Here is a 16,869-nt window from a genome sequence, read left to right as displayed (position 1 = left end):
CATTTCCATTTCGCTGAAAAATCCCCAAGAATATGATCCCAGCAGCATCAAAGAGTGAAGCTTACGGAGTAGCAAACAACTTTATGGCTTGATTTTTTATTATATGTAATTTCATATTTTATGTTAGGCTATGCTGGCCTGGCCAGAAGGCTAGCAAGTTATTCTTTTGCATACATTTTCCAGCATTATGCTTTATGGTTTTTTACGATTTTGTTTTTATCCGCTTTGGGGTGAGCCGGGAAAATGTTGAAATAGATAGAGAGCCAACCGAATGCCAACGAAACGATGACAAGCCCCACATGCCATGTATCCTGTCTGAGTATCCTGACATTTTAGGTTGTTAGAAAACCAAAAAAAAAACGAAATATATATATAAATATATAAATAAAACCAACTTCAAGGCAGAACAAAGACTACACACACACACATGAAGAAACATAACCAATTTGTGTCATCATAATTGTAATTCGTCGTTGTCTGCCCGCCCCCTTTCCGCCACCGCCCTCCACATGAGGCTGTCTCGCTCTCAGCAGGAGATGGCTGTCAACTCTTTTGCCTGCCAGCAATGTGGCAACATATTCAGCATACATATACATAGAACATATTCGCCCAGCTCCAGAAACATACTCGTATATCCGAAACATATGCACACGGCAAAATTTTAAAGAAATTGTTACGGTTAAGGGCGTTGGGCTGATGGCAGGTGAGCTGAGGTAGACAGAGATGCCAACCATTAATTTGGAAAATTAATTTGGTTAAATGAAACTTGGCCTTAATCCTTGTGAAGAATGATTGGCATTTGGCTTTAGGCAGAAGTTCAAATGGAAAAAGGTTGAAAAGAAAGTGCGCCACGAAAAGGTAAAGGTATCGGATGGACCTTTGCGAGCAATCAGCCGGAAAAGTCGTCATTATACCCTTACTTAAGATGCGGCACTTTAAAATGTACAAGTGTGTGAATTTATAACTGTAAAAATATATATTTCGCAGAATAAAATATTAAGCTAAAATCTAAAAGCATCTCATTTTATAAACAAAACTAGTTTTTAAACATCAACTTGCTGTTAAAAGATAAATCTTTATTTTTAAAACCGACACTAATTATAAGTTATACATATTTTTGTTTACAAATTGAAAATAGGATTTGAGCTAAATTTATTCTTATTTTCAACACTTGCGTCTATCCCCAACTCCAGTGATTATGATTGCCTGATAAGTATTTCCCCTCAGGCATCGTGCAAATAATCACCAATGCCCCCGCAAAAGAATTTACAAAGTAATAAAAACATCAAAACAATGTTTGATAAAGAGTTTCGTTGCTTCAGCTCGCAGTCAGAATGAAAATAAATAATAAAAAGGACAACTATGTGGCATTTAAACCCAAAAAAAAGGGAATCAAAATCAAACACAAAAAGGAACGAAAATAGAAACAGAGATAAAAGTACAACCAATAGCCAATAATGATGGCGAAGTCAAGCTGCCTGAAACAATCAGTGAGGCGGGAGCAATGTGGTAGTTGGGGCTAATGGGCAAGACCGAGTGAATGGAACTCATAGCCAAGCAATCAGCGCATAAGCACGCCCTGTAATCAAGCGTGGCGCCCGAACAGGGACCAGGACCTCTAAGGACCCTCCTCACTTCCCTGAAAAGTTTTGCAATTAAAATTGAAAGACGGAGGGATGCAGACGAAGGAATAAAGAATGTTTTGACCCCACTTTCGGTGTATGGTGTGGTTTTTGAAAACTACTCGATAACTACTCGATTTTTGCAAATTCTATCTCATAAATGTTTAATTATTTTAATAAAGCCTTCAATATTTGTTGTTCTGTTCAAGGAAAATAATTTTAATTAAGTCCGTTGTGTTGAGGTTAAGGGCAAAATGACTCGGAAATGGTCGAGCGCATGTTTACAGAAAAGCATAGAAAACCGCACCTGAAAACCATACAATAACTAACACAAAATTGATTTTCAGCACACTGATTGAGAGAATCTGAAGTGTGGCACTTAAGCATATCAATCATACGCAGTGTGGGCGGGTGATAAATTTCGATATTAGCTCACAATTAACATTAATTTGCGTGATAAATGCACAAAATCAATTACTGGCCAAAACCTAATATCTCCACTGACAGATGACACATTTTAGCAGTTATGCGCAAATCATTAAATATGCATTTGTTTCAATTATGGCCCACGTACCACGTACCATGTACAACGTATGTATATTTGCAGGGTTCTACGGTGAAAATTCTTTAATGTTGGCCCATAGGTGTTTCAGAAAGTTATTTTCATGCTAATTACGAAACCGAGCCACCGACAACTGCAATCACTGACGAGCCAGCGAACAAGATATATAGTGACACAAGGAGAGACTTACATGCTTATATGGCCACTTATAAGACTGTTGAAGTTGCATCACTTAGGGCATTTAAATTTTCAAGTTTTAATGCAAACCCAGGCTGGCTGACACACATGCAAATGCAGGCATGCATATATGAGACGCAAATTAACTTATGGCAACATCGTCTTCGTTTTCCTCGTCATCATCATCATCACTATCACCATCACCATTGTTGTCGTTGGTTGCCGTTGACAACGCTGGATAATACCTAAGGTATACAAGTGCCGAAGCTATGGGCGTTGGGCTACAGTGGGCGTGGTCGGCAGTTGGGTGGCTGAGTGGCTCAAACTGTGAGGTGAATGGCTGAAGTGACACAGTTGTTATATCCAAATGTCTTGACGAGGCTGCCAAAGCAGGCAAATTGCACAATCTTGCACATGTTTCAGGTAAACCAATGAATGCTCTCTCAGGAATATGGGTATTCAGGTCTGATATACAATATTAATATAATATCATTATATTCAGTTCAAATGCACTGCCTAATAAAATCGATATAAATTTGGTCTGCTTAGCTGAAAATTGCAATGTGCTTACATATGTTTACACATGTAAGTAACAAAGGCATACAATTTAACAGGTAAACTTGTTTTCTATGAAAGAAAATACATGTTCTTTTGTTAAAATATTAATTTGAAATAATAATTTCGGGATTTAACCGAGTGCAGATGCCCGCCCATCAATGTTAGTGTGCATATGCTTTTGCATGCTCACGGGCGTCTCAGTGAAATTGTGGCAATTCCAGCGAAAGTACGCGCATGCAACTTACTTTTTGCCTTGTTTTCATTCTTAATTAATAATTAAGGAATAAGCTCAAGAAGCGAAACGGAAAGCAGAAAAGGAGGCAATGCCAGCAATTTCATTCTTCTTGGCTATATTGTTGTTCTCGAGTGTGGCATAACTTAAGGCGCACAATTCGCGTGGTTTAATTAGCCAGTTTTGAGGGCTTAAAGCGCAGCCACGGCAACGGCAACGGCGACTGCAACCTGCAATTTAATGGCAATGCCAATGGCTAACTAATTGCCTGGCTAAGTCTTCATGCATGCTTAGCACTGATTTATTTGCGGCTTGCCGTTTCATTTCCCGATCCGCCTTTCATTCAAATCAATAAAATGCAAAATAACCAATCAACTCCATGGAGAGAGAGCGGGAAAATTAAATGGAATGCGAGTGCAGGGGAAAACCTCATAAAAATGTAAAAATTCCCAGCTTGGCGCAGCACTTAAAAATCAAACCGCAGAGTGGGAGACCGGGATGCCAATACACAACCGAGCGAGATGGCAGTCGACGCACTTCCGGTTTAATTAAACGGAAACTGATTTAATTGCATATTTGATGAGCTACGAAGCGGGCGACTCGAATTGTGGAATGTGCGAGAAGCCGTAGCCGTTGCCCCCCAAACTAGTGGCTATAAGCCATAATCCGCCCAATGCCACCCCCCACCCACGCCTCTTGTGACGCGCTTAGTTATGCAACAGAGTGGCAAGATACAGGCCCACTTTCTCCGCCCACCGCCCACTTCCAACCATGCCCCCCTTTCGCTGGCAAGGAATGCGAAAAAGATTCTGGCGCCTTGTCATAGGCAACTTGATGCTTTGAGAGCTTAGCATAAATTGTGATGAATACTAAAAAGGCATTTTATTTATGCCTCACTTAATTACACACACAAAGCGCCGCAGCAAGCAGATTGAGGGGCAGCAGATGAGGAGATGGGCAGATGGAGCAAGGAGCTGGGAAAATCCTCTCCAATGTCCTTGTCACCTAAGCGTAATAAATAAATAAAATGTTCGTGCTATTTTCACAGGCCACCAAAGGACATCTTTGTCCTGGCTAACAAGTGTTCCCAATCCTGCAGGTTTATACGTCGCCATTTCGATTAAATTCAGCTATAGAAATCTATGTTGTTCGCCTATTATTTATTTTACTGAAGCTTATAAAAATAAATGTAATAATTCAAGTATAAAGTGGCCTAACTTCCTTGAGTAGTTTTTCGGTAAATTAGTGTAAAATTAAAGAAAATAATATACAAAGTTTATGTCCGCATACTAAATTGCGGCTTAAACAAGCAAATATAATTTAAGTGGCGCAATCATTTTTTTTATAGTAATAAGTGTTTCCTTTATTAATAGAAAGCTTCCATTATGTAGTATTTGACTACATAACGTTTAATTTGCTCGAAAATTTTCACATTGATGGCCATTATGCGAATTTAAATAATTCGAGCCCATAAACGTAGTTCGCCTGTCTTGGAAATCTGCTTTTATATCTTTTTCCTCCGCCTGCTGGTTAATTTTTATTATTTCCTCTTGACACCACAGCCACTGAAATTGGTATTGGTATTGGACTGCGACTCCTACTCCGACTACGACTACGACTTCCTTGGTCGTCCTGCTCCTTCGAGCTGCCGAGCTGCTCCTCCATTCCCGCTCTTAATTTAATGTGCGCATTTTTATGAACATGTTAATTTGATATTCAATAAAGTTGGTTTGATTTTCGGCTTTTAATGGATTCTCGCATTTAATGACATGGCGGTTGGGTGCCTCACAGTTTTCTCCTTCCCCCATCTCACTCGGTTTTAATGCTTGTCACTTTCGCAACGCTTCGCTGGCGATGGCCAAGGATTCCAGATCCCAGAGTCCTTGATTCGGAGTCCTGGGGTGTGAATAGCTGCACAGCTTGTTGGATTTCAGATTTGTCAGCGAATTGGTTTTCCGAATTGAGGATTTGTGGGAAATAGCTCTTTATTTAATATTTTCTAAACGTTGCCTCCGAAAGTATGCAATACTAGATTGCTTTTGAAGGCTAAGTGAATTCGGTAATTAGCTGGGAATGCAAACGTGAACACCGAAACACCAGAATCCATTGAAAACTATTTTACAAAAGTTTTCGCACTTTACTGGGCCAAATTTCATGGCCATCATAAAGCGTGCCAGGTGGCCGTGGCTTATAGCTCCTCTTTGGCGTTAACAGCCTTTTTCGGCGGTTGGAGGGGCTTTTGCGATTTTACGATTTGAATGCACATTATCGAGTAATTATGCGGCATCAAAGGGTGAGTGCCCGAGTATCCATGAATAGCTGAAGAGATGCTGCGACTCAAAAACTCCACTCAGTATGCACTCGGCCATTTTATGAACACTCAAAAGCGCTAACACACAACGTTAACAGACTCATTAACTGCCCTACAAAGCAAATATAATTTGTAGACCAATAAACTCCTGTCCACCCACCATTGGGTGGGTTAAAATAAGTGGGTTGGAGATAAGCCTTTGGGGCAGGCGAACACCGACCACCAAACAACAAAGAAATGAGAAGAAAAACCACCCACTAGACGAGGAAACGAATGAATGAACGAACGGCGAGCGAATGAATGGTTGCAAATGGAAAGAATCCTTTTATTACTTTGGCGCGGCAACAGATTTCGGAGGCACAAAAATGAATTTAGCATAAATGAAACATTTTTACGAGCTGCCATTACGGCCAAAGCAACATGACAACAATAAAAACGCTCACGAAAAATAAAACAAACACAAAAAGAAATGGATGGAATATAGCAAGTCGAACCACTGAATACTGTGGAAAACACTATATTCATATGTAGAGTAAGCTAAATTATATAGAAAACATTAAATAATATGTTACGTGCTTATAAGCACATATACGAAATTTTCTTTATTTACAGATTAATAATTAAATAGTTCATGATATTGATGTAAGTTTATTTGGCCATAAAATCATTAGGTTCTTTTTTGAATGACATGGAATAAAACAAACCCTATAAGACAGAAATTTCTTAAAGACCGATATAAAAAGGAAAGCAAATATTTGGCTAGACCAACAAAAATGGAGTTACGGGTAGGACGTAGTCTGTGTTGATTGTAATGAACGAAATATGCCTTACAGCATGAGGATACATCATTGCATATATACGTTTGTAGCTTTATATATATATATATATATATTCGCCTGCTGTATAACAATGTCAGCAGCCATGGAGACACACAGTTGAGTCAGATAGGTCTGGGCAATAAAAAACATCATCGAAGCCATTTGTCAAAAGACAACACAGCGAAGCGAAGCGAACTGTTGATGAACAAGTGCGTGGAGTGAGATGTACGAGGACGAAAACGAAAACGAGAACGGAGACGTTCGGCATTTTGTATTCATTGCCAAAAATCACAATAACAGTTCCTTCGTCGGCATTTTATAGCACTCCAAGTGCTCACACCTCTCGGTAACCACCCACATCCTGCCACCACCATTCACCATCCACCACTCACATTGTAACAACGCCGCGAAGTAGGCAATGGACGGACTCCCTAACTTGTGTCCAAACACGCGCGTCTACAAAATGCGTTTGGCCTCGAACGGACCGCGAACTCCCGATTCCCGACTCCCGACTCCGCGCTACGGAATATGGAATACGGAATGCAGAGTACGGACTGAGGAGCAAGGACGACGGGCCACAGACCCAGACCCGGACACGGACATGGACATGGACCCGGGACCATTTTAAAGCGTGCTTGGGACTGGACGAGAAAAACGCATAAATAATCTTGTTGCTCACGGCTGTTGAAATGGCGTGAAATAATAAAAGAGACGTGAAAGCAATAGCAGACCCTGGCAACGGACTTGAATATCAGTGCTGGCAGCTACTCTGGCCAAATCGAGCACAATAAGTTCTCGAAATGGGCCAAAATCTATAGCTAAAAGATAGTCTGTATGGAGATAGAGAATTCAGAGATGAATTTATGTTAGTTTCATTGTTTCAACAACTTTCATAATAAAAATCTTCAATCTTGATTCCTTTCCATATCCTATAACGCTTCAAGGAATATTTTACAATTACTAAGTACTTAACAAAAAATCTTAATAATTCCTACCTTTTCTTGGTTTCAGTTTATAGCCAAGCACCCAACACCGTTGGTAGCGAGTAGAAATCGCAATCGCAATAGCAGTGGCAATAGCAACAGCAAAAGCACAAGTGGAGGGCAGGACGTGGCCCAAAGCTTTTTGAGTTTTGCTGGTGCTGTAGCTGTTGCTGCTGTTGTTGCCGTAACTGTTACCGTTAGTGTCGCGCCGCTGGCTATTGTCGAGAACCGGGCTCAAATCGCGATTTTAGTGGGCTACAATCGAAGCGCCAACGATTTTACCCCACTGAATTAAGTGAGAGCGTAGATTGCGTATACGCAACGTGTGTCCGGAACGCCATAAATAGGTAGAGCATCGAATGACGTTGATGTTGAATGGAAGGAGAGGTCAACCTGAATCAATCGTATCTTTATCGAGATTAATAAGACATTAGCCATATTGAAATCTATGTAATGAGCAAAGATGCATTTACTAAAATATCGAATTGTTGGAATAGCTGTAAAAGTCTTTCAAGGAATAAATATGCAGTTTCTGCTTTAGTTATAAGCTCTTTACTTAGTAAAGTCAATCAGTAGATAGTCAGTTGGATACAACTTCGCCGCTCGCAAAGCTGGCCAGATTTAATGCAAGAAAGCAGTTAGTTCATCCGCGACAATCTGGGGGGAAAACCCCAGAAAAGTAGCCTGAGCTACCTTACATTACGAACGGTATAAGCTCTGTCAGCAGGAGCGATCCATTTGATTTATGTATTCATTGTTTCGTGGCTACAAATCCCATATAGATAAACGTGGTCTGGGTGTATTCAAGCAATTTATGAATTCCCATCCCGGGGCAAAGTGCAGACCCACTCGGCTGGCAGCCACAAGCCATTCAATGTCCAACGGGATTAGAGACAAATTAAAATTGTAATATTTTATTTATGTGCGTTGTTGTTGGGACGGGAATATAACCACAGCCAAGCCGAATTGGAATTGCGGCACGTTGTCCTTTAGGTCCTTGGCTTGGCCTTGGGTATTACGGGTTAATTTGTGTGTTTATTGCAGTTGGCCAAGTTGGGCTCCGGGCTTGGACCATCTTTGGGGAGTGTAGAGCACCGACACTTAAACGTATTTACCCGCGATGTGCCCCATACAACAAGTGGAAGTGGAGTGCCACAACAATGAAGGCAACCGAAACAGAGATGGCAAATGGCAAATGCCGAACGGCAAAACGAAATATTGTAGACTATTTAAAAAATTTATGTCCGGATGTTTTGCCGTCGGGATATTTCCGGTTTATGATGATTATGTTTTGTGTGCGCTTCCCCCAGCTTCCCCCAGCTTCCCTCAGCTCCCCCTGCTCCCCTTCCTTCTTTTCGTTTATTTTTAACAAGCGGATTACTTGGCGCCACCTCGAAGCATTCGCTTTTCTTCTTTTCCTTTTTTCAACACCCCACACTTTTCTTGTGGCTCTTTGTTTGCTTCCACTGCCATCCCATTCATCGTGCATAATAATAAACATAATTTGGTTTATTCTTTATTTTTTATTCACTTTTTATGTACACATTTGCCTAGCCAGAAAATTGTTGCGTGCGCATTTTAATTATTGTTTTGCAACTGTATTTCTTATTTTTATTGGTTTTTCTTTGACTTGCACAATAAAAGTATTTTATTCCTTGGAATTCTTTTTCCATAGGAATAGGGTAATGAAAATAACTAATTACACTTTAAAGAATGATTGTGAGAGCTAAATAATTTGGCTTTTGAACATATATGTACTTTCCAACATTTAAAGGAAAGGAATGCATATGGAACAATTTGTCCAGATCTTTGAAGCCCGTTTTTAAAGTCTGACAACGACAAATAATATGTCGCGCCACCAAAAACAAAGGGGGAAAATAATAAAGCAAGTGGAAATTAATTTGCCTGGAAAAACCACCGAAAAAGGGGGAAAGAAGAAGCCCGAGAGTAGCAAAGCGAGATACCAATAACAAGGGCTGGTACACAAAACCAACAAAGAAGTGAGGGCTCTTCTTTTTTTTTTGTTTTTGGGTAGAGCTGGGTATTATTTTTATTCCTTTATACAAAAGGCGACATCGTCTGGCTTTTATTACTCTTGGCCATTCGCTGCTGTCGGTGGTGCTGTATGTGGCTGCGGTGGTGGTGGTGCTGCTGCTGCTGTTGGTGGTGGTGGGTATGGTCAATGGCCAGCAGCCACAAAAAGTAATCTCTGAGCATAAACGCATATCCTGGACTGCAATTATGCCAAATGTTGAGCATAATGCCACCGCAATTTTCATTACCGCACACGACATGGCCAACGGACATGTGTGGGCGACCCTCTCGCACACCCGTCCGCCAAAAATAAATGCTAAATTTTGATACACATTCCGTTGGCGCGGTGTTAAGCTCTGAAACGCTTATTAGGCCAGGCCAACAAGGCGGCAAAAACAGCACAAGGGACTTCGGCGGTCGAAAGAAAAAAACCAAAACGAAAAAAAAAAACAATAACTGAGCCTTAACCCAACAATGCCCGAGCTGCATGTACGCCTCATAAAAGTCTAATTAATTAAAATCGTGCCCGACCAGCCAGCGGCAATCCCAAAGCCTCAGCGGCAACCTCGGCGTCAACGCTGCGTATGCGTAATGCGCTCTGGGACTTTGGCTGACTGGTTGGCAGGCGCTAATTAAAAGCCTGCCGCATAACTTTTCTAACCAAACACAAAAAAAAAGAACAGATAATAAAATAATAATACGAGTATAAGACACATAGGAAAATGAAAATTACCAGCTTTATCGATGGGACGCATCGGATATGCTCTCTAATTGGATTTTGTGGTGACAAATGAGCTAATTTGGATACTGAAAGGTACAAAATATGGTTTTTGAAAATTTAAGATATTGAGAACAATACCTTGACTAGCTAAATTGATTTTAAGGTACTACCTATTAAAGAAATTGATTATGTGTATATGTATTATGCAAACCTAAACCACATTTATTCATTCACACTTTTATTTGCATATGTAAATAGAAAACAAATACTTTATCATCTTCGGTACTGTATTTAATATGCTCCTTGAATATGCACTTTCCTAAGACTTCGCTAATCCCTCAGCTCTAGAGAAGTAGTGTGGCCTGCTAAGTCCACGCATGTGTTGTAAAGTCAATCGTCCCGGAAAATGTTAGTTCCTGCCCCTACATGAGTTCCTATTTCCCTCGCACCAGCATAAAACCCACAGAGTCTTGGACGCAGTGATGAAAATCACTTTTAATAAACTTCTTTCCCACTATTGATGATTTTTATTGCGCGAGGTTTTCTCGAGCTCAGTTCGGAATGTTAATTAGATTTTATTATGCCTGTGACTGTGGGTGTGTGTGCTTGTGTGGCTGTGTTTGTCCTTTGTGCGCCTAATGCCAGCGGGGATTATGGCTTACTAAAAGGCTTATGAAAGTCAAAAGAAAAGTTTACTTAATTTCAGTTAGTTAAGCGCCAATGAAAGCCGCCCACTTGATTATTGGCCAAGAGCAGCGGGCAAAAACCAACGCCAACAATGAGGGACAAAGTTTGCCACGACGCCTTTGCCAAATGGCCAATAAAAATGGGCTGACTTGGGTCAACTCCTCATTCTCATCCGCATCGCCCTAGTGGCTCGCGAGGCTTTTTTGGCAATTTTACAAGAATTTTCGGATTAGAGCCGCCGGCAGTTTATGGCCGGCACATAAATTCAAATGTTGCAAACATAAAATCAAATAAAAATCTGCAATAAACATCAAATTGACAACACGTTGAGTGCAATTTTAGGTTTGGTGCTTTCCGCCTAACTTATTAACATGCCAACGTTTGGCACACATTTTATATTTCCTTTTATGTATCATTTTGGTATAGATAAATAGACATTTTTGTGGGTGCAAACCGCTTTTTATAGATTTTTGTTTTCAATTACTAGCATCGGTTTTCCAATAAATTTGATGAGCTGGAAAATACGGTGACCATTCACTAATTACACTTTTAAAAATAATCAAATTAATTACTTTTTAATGAAAATAGTACGCAATAATTATTGTTAATCGAACTTTGCTACTATTTTGAAAAATCGAATTAACTTTTTACCCGCAACTTTCAAAACTTTTGCTTATCATAGGGAACTAACTAAAAATTTATATGGACAAACAGCTATCAACCTATCTAATCAAATAACGAAACAAACAAATGCAGAAAGCAGTATCAGAGTGCATGCATTTATTTATCTTATTACTGATGGATCACCGTACTAGACTGGGTCTCTTTTTATGCGCGGTGCGTTTCCGTTACCTTGGTTACCGAAGGACGGCCACAGACCTTACGCCTCAATGGTTATGATGGGGGAAGTTATACACTTTCGGGTTCACCTTCAACTTCTGTGGACTTCATTTGGTTCATGTTTCTGAAGGAAACCCCATCAATTGGGGGAGCAATTGTGCGCAATTTTCTCACCAGCCTGTCCTGTGCATTTTAATGTCCCTTTTTCCAGTACTTCCTTTTTTAGTCCCTTTTTTATTTTATTTTATTTTTTTGTGAAAAAGAGTTGAAAACATGCTGGGCACGTGCTGATTGATGTAAAATGCGTAATGAGCGCGGTTATGTTTATGGGTAAAAAAAAATTAGGGGCCAAGGAAAAAGGTTTGGATAGATAACGACTCAAGGAGGAAAAGTTTTCTAATTATAATATATGTACATGGCAGTTGGCTCAGGAGCAAATTCTCGTTTTTCCTTGCCATTATATATGTAATTTGATCATAATAAATAATCACGAAATTTTTTTTATAATTTCTACCTATAATTTAATATTTTAAGTTTAAATTCAAGTTGAATGATTTTCTTTGGCGCCTACACGGTCATTTTACAGACTGATTAGATAACTCGTTATCAATGCGAAAAAAGCATTTACAATAAATACACCTATTTTGAGTTACTATTGTAGATTGAGCTATTGTAAAGTTATAAATTATGTTCATAGGTGAATCATTAAATAAAGCTTTTTACTTAAAACTATTTTGTTATATATACTACATATATATAATGCTACAATGACACATAACACCTTTACCTAACACACTTTCTAAAACAAAAGTTGGCCGCTTGACTTTGTCTTGGATTTTGCTGTTGCCAGGAATAATTTACTTTATCTCACCATGGGCACATTAAAGCGAAACTCAAGGTTTCTTCTTGCCAATAAGACTAGTTTCCAGCCGAGAAAGATAACTATAATAACACTTAATCCGATTCTACCGAAGAGAACAGAAACAACATCAACGTTATAGTATTGCATAAAGGACATTTCCTGCTCGGCGATTCTCATGTGATCGGCTCCTTTGTGCCGCAGGATATACTCAGTCCACCAAATCGCGGTATTCATGGCCGACATTGGTTGGTCATGAAATCGTTTCGATAAATCCCTGGCATTTTCTTTATAACTAGCATTGTGCACGAGATCCTCAATGATCAAGACAATTTCGTCCCGGGAAAGGTTTTTATGATCCAATGTTCTGGCCACGCCCAACTTCTCCATTCGCTTGGTGTTTTGAAACTGATCGTAAAACAAAGGTATACATAGCAGGGGAACCGCATAGTGAACTGCCTCGATAAGGCTCAAAAGACCAGCATGGGTAATAAAGAGCTTCACATTAGGATGATTGAGGATCTCCCGTTGTGGAAGCCATGTTCTAGAGAAGACATTCCTTGATTGGTTGACCATCGCTGGATGGTCACTCTTCCAAATCACTTGTAGTTTCAACTGCGCAAAAACATCCGACATAGTAGCTCGCAATCCTGGGGGCAACCAGTTATCCACCACTTGCAGGCCCATTGAAAAATATATAACACCATGTTCGGCTTCATCCAAAATCTTTTGAAGTTCAGCATCCAAGGGATGTGACGTTTCCTCCAGATGCATACCTGCCACTTCCACAATATTGGGCACATTACTGCGCACTCGGCCCATGCTGAAATGCTGATTGATCAGAATCAATGAGAATCTGCGGCGCAGATCATGAATACTGGCTGTCACCCCAGGGAAGTGTTGCCTATACAGATCAATTTGGCGCGGCAGGTAGATGAAGCGCTCCACCAAACGCTCCTCGGTGATAAAGATCAGGTTGTGCCACTTCTCCATCAAACTATGGCCAGGTGAGTAGCCCAAGGCGGACATCGGTTCGTAGACACTTGGCGCCGAGTTCCCCACCAGAAAGTCTATGTTCCACGACGATCCGTATGCGGCAATCCCCACCAGCGGTGCATCAAAGTGCTGCGAAAATCCGAAGAGTGCATCGTTGTGTGCCGCCTCCAAAATAATCATCGAATACTGAGCACTGGCGTTGTGGAGCAGCTGCTGCACACCAGGATCCTCGAGGACGAACTTTGAACAATTGTAAAAGTATTCGGACACGAATTGAGCCTCCGTCCATTTAGTTAAATGAGCGTCATATTCGTATTCCAGGAGTGCTGAAATCACAAAATAATTGTTTTCTAGTTGATTTGTTCGTTTATTTATTTATTTGTACTCTTTATGCCAAAATTTTGAACTAACAAAAATAACATTTAAAACATTTTAGCATTTAAAAATTAACATTTAACAAAAAGTTGAACTAGGCTAACAAATTTTACATTTGGCAAAGGCAAGCAAGAAGTGTAAAATGATTAGATTGATAATGCGAACCATTGCGATAACAATTCGTTGTTGCTGTTTTGATAGGGCGATATTATTTTCAATAATTAAGTAAGGCACTTTTTCTGTTTAGCAGTTCTATGTAGCTATAGAACTGTATACTTATTTTGAGGGTCATTACCTTCCATCAGCATATCCAATCTGGGCACTCGGATGTGATGGACACCCTCTATGTGGGGCATAATCGTAACGGCCGATATCAAAGTTACCTGGTGACCCCGTTGGATAAGATTCCTTAGATATGGAGTAATCAGCAAGTAGGACGAGCCAAATGTGTATGAGAACACGGCCAAAATATTTTCCGCATTTGTCAGCTTTGGACACAAAAGGCCCAAAAGCAGAATCGTGAGCAGTACACCAGCAATACCCGGGCCGCTCAACATCTCACGTAATTCGACCGCACATGCCGATGAACAAAATGATACTACTTCGGTTTGGTCAAAATAAATGCTCTTCGGTGTAATCTAATCAGTGAACAAATACATTGAGCGAAAATGCACAAGAGTTCGGCGGGAAATCTCTTCAGTCAGTCAGTTTACAATCGGTCGCTCAATCGATATGTTTCCTTCGGGGCGATGGCTTCTCCCGATGTTTTGGTTGATTTCAAACTCGATCTGTTGGATATGTTGTTCCCGAATCCTCATCATCGCCCCCTTTGAATCCCACTCGCAATGTATGCTGGTGACACCCTATATACAGGCTCTAAAGGATCGGGGTCACCACATGACGGTGATACATGCATACAAGCACTGCATGCAACAAATCGAAAACGTGACCTTCATACGAATATGGAATAATAATAACACTTATGCAGGTAAGAAACTATATCTAAATTGTTTTTTGATGCATTATCTTAGATTAGTTTATTCGTACTTATATGTACTTCACTCAGATGCAAGATAATGAATTCCAATGTGAAAATATCAAATTGCAGTCTTAACTAGAAAGAAAAAGTGCAATTGGGAGCAGTTTTTTATAAATTTAAGTTAGGAACAGAAATCTTATTTTGATTTTATTTCGTATATTTACGGCAGAGTTTGAGGAATCCATGGTAACCGCTTCAGCTTCCAGTAAGTGGGAAGAAATAGGTGCAATTTCGAGAGTCATGGTTAATGTCGCACTCAATGTACTCAATAACGTGGAAGTTCGAGCATTGATGCGATCGGGAATCACATTTGACCTTGTCGTTCTGGAAGCAGGATATAGTGACGTGCTTTACGGCATGGCCGCCCATTTCAATGCCCAACTGATTGGAATTTCCACGTGCGTAGCAGACTGGAATATAAATAATCTGGTGGGTTATACCACCTCAACTTTAACAGAGCCTATAGTGCCATTTGGTATAAAATCTGTGAAAAACGTTTGGGATCGCATCTACAACTGGTTCTACACTTCCGAAGAGTGGCTGCTGATGAACTTGGTATTTCTACCGAAACAACGACTTGTCCACGATCACTTCTTCGGCCATCTGGAGAAGAGCTTCCTAGAGATCCGGCAAGACTTCGCATTAATGCTGCTAAATCAACACTTTAGCATATTTCCGGCCAGGCCAAATGTGCCGGGAATGGTTGAAGTGGCTGGTTTTCACATCCCCAAAGAGGATCCACAGCTGCCCAGCGATCTGCAAGTGTTCATCGATGAGGCAGAACATGGCGTAATCTTCTTTTCACTGGGTCTGGAACAGGATATCAACGATTTACCAATGAAAACTCAGAAGATTCTGGTGGAAACCTTCAAATCGGTACCACAGCGTGTGATTTGGAAGTTCGATGGTGAATCTACGATGAGTCTTGGCAGTAACACCTACCACTCCAGTCTTTTGCCACAGCAAGCGATTTTGGCCCATCCAAACGTAAAGCTTTTTATAAGCCATTGCGGAATGATGAGTGTTATTGAGGCTGCCTACTATGCGAAGCCAGTTCTGGGCCTGCCATCGTTCTACGATCAATTCAGGAATTTGGAAATCATGAGGGAGGAGGAAGCAGCGCTGCAGTTGAACATCAATAGTTTGACAATACAGGAGTTAAAGGACGCTGTGAAGAGCATGATAAATCAGCCGAAATACCGAGAGAGTGCCTTGGCTATTTCCCGAAGGTTTAGGGATCAGCCCATGCATCCCCTGGATTCGGCAATTTATTGGACGGAGTACATTATACGCTACAAGGGTGCCAATCACATGAAAGTATCTCAGTCGCAGTTGAAGTTGTTCGAATACTATTTCCTGGACAATTTCATAATGGTCGGATTGCGGCTATCCTTGGTGGTGGCTATAGTTTTTGTGTCTCTTTCTAAAAGCAGAAGATGGCTAGATCATTTGTCTACAAAGAATTATTTAGCTGATGCTGGTATTCAAAATAATAAGAAGGCAATATCTTAGGAATTTTTGTACATAATCACTTCATTATGAGGTAATTTAAGAAATATTTTAGAAATTTTAAATAGAAACGTAATGTAATTAATTATTAATGTAAATTTAATAATTTAGTAAATACTGCTGCGCAGTGGAAATAAATACTTTGAACTGCTTGTAATTATTTGATGTCTGTTTTTTTGGTTGATCGCAGCAGGGACAATGAATGATAAGCGATATGGTAGCTTTATCTAATCTTAATAGCCCCTTTATTTTCGAGTGTTTCTAGTGTTTTTTTTACCCATTTTATGGACCCATTTACGGCATTTTACGTCTGTGCTTTTCTGAATAACTAGACAGAAATACATATATACACATATGAATATTTTATGAATTAAAATGTTTCAATACTAAATTGAAACTCAGGCTCTCAGAGAACACAAAAAACTGTTTATTTACAAGTTTGAGAACTCAAAACAACTGGAGAGTTTGAGAGCGAGAGAGAGAGAGTCGATAAGGCGAGAACTTAAGAGAACCAGATTGAAAAAAAGAGTGTTATTTGTTTTTTCT

The 16,869-nt window shown here is 40.1% G+C and overlaps 2 protein-coding genes across 2 annotated transcripts; one reads left to right on the top strand and one right to left on the bottom strand.

Annotated features, from left to right (window-relative positions):
• Positions 1-12,259: 12,259 nt before the first annotated feature.
• LOC6551877 (UDP-glucuronosyltransferase 2C1) lies at positions 12,260-14,379 on the bottom strand. Its single transcript, XM_001980565.3, has 2 exons — positions 14,071-14,379; positions 12,260-13,726 (listed from the first exon to the last, which is right to left on the bottom strand). Exons 1-2 carry the CDS (start codon positions 14,330-14,332, stop codon positions 12,408-12,410), a joined length of 1,581 nt encoding a protein of 526 aa, XP_001980601.1. The 5' UTR covers positions 14,333-14,379; the 3' UTR covers positions 12,260-12,407.
• Positions 14,380-14,486: 107 nt separating this feature from the next.
• Positions 14,487-16,326, top strand: LOC6551878 (UDP-glucuronosyltransferase 2B13). Its single transcript, XM_001980566.3, has 2 exons — positions 14,487-14,763; positions 14,984-16,326. The coding sequence occupies exons 1-2, from the start codon at positions 14,508-14,510 to the stop codon at positions 16,324-16,326; spliced, it is 1,599 nt and encodes a 532-aa protein (XP_001980602.1). The 5' UTR covers positions 14,487-14,507.
• The last annotated feature ends 543 nt before the right edge of the window (positions 16,327-16,869 follow it).

This window comes from Drosophila erecta, unplaced genomic scaffold (genome assembly GCF_003286155.1).
Source record: "Drosophila erecta strain 14021-0224.00,06,07 unplaced genomic scaffold, DereRS2 tig00000000-arrow-pilon, whole genome shotgun sequence".
Classification (NCBI taxonomy): domain Eukaryota; kingdom Metazoa; phylum Arthropoda; class Insecta; order Diptera; family Drosophilidae; genus Drosophila; species Drosophila erecta.
Note: the sequence above shows the minus strand (reverse complement) of the source record. Positions and strands in the feature narration are given on the sequence as shown.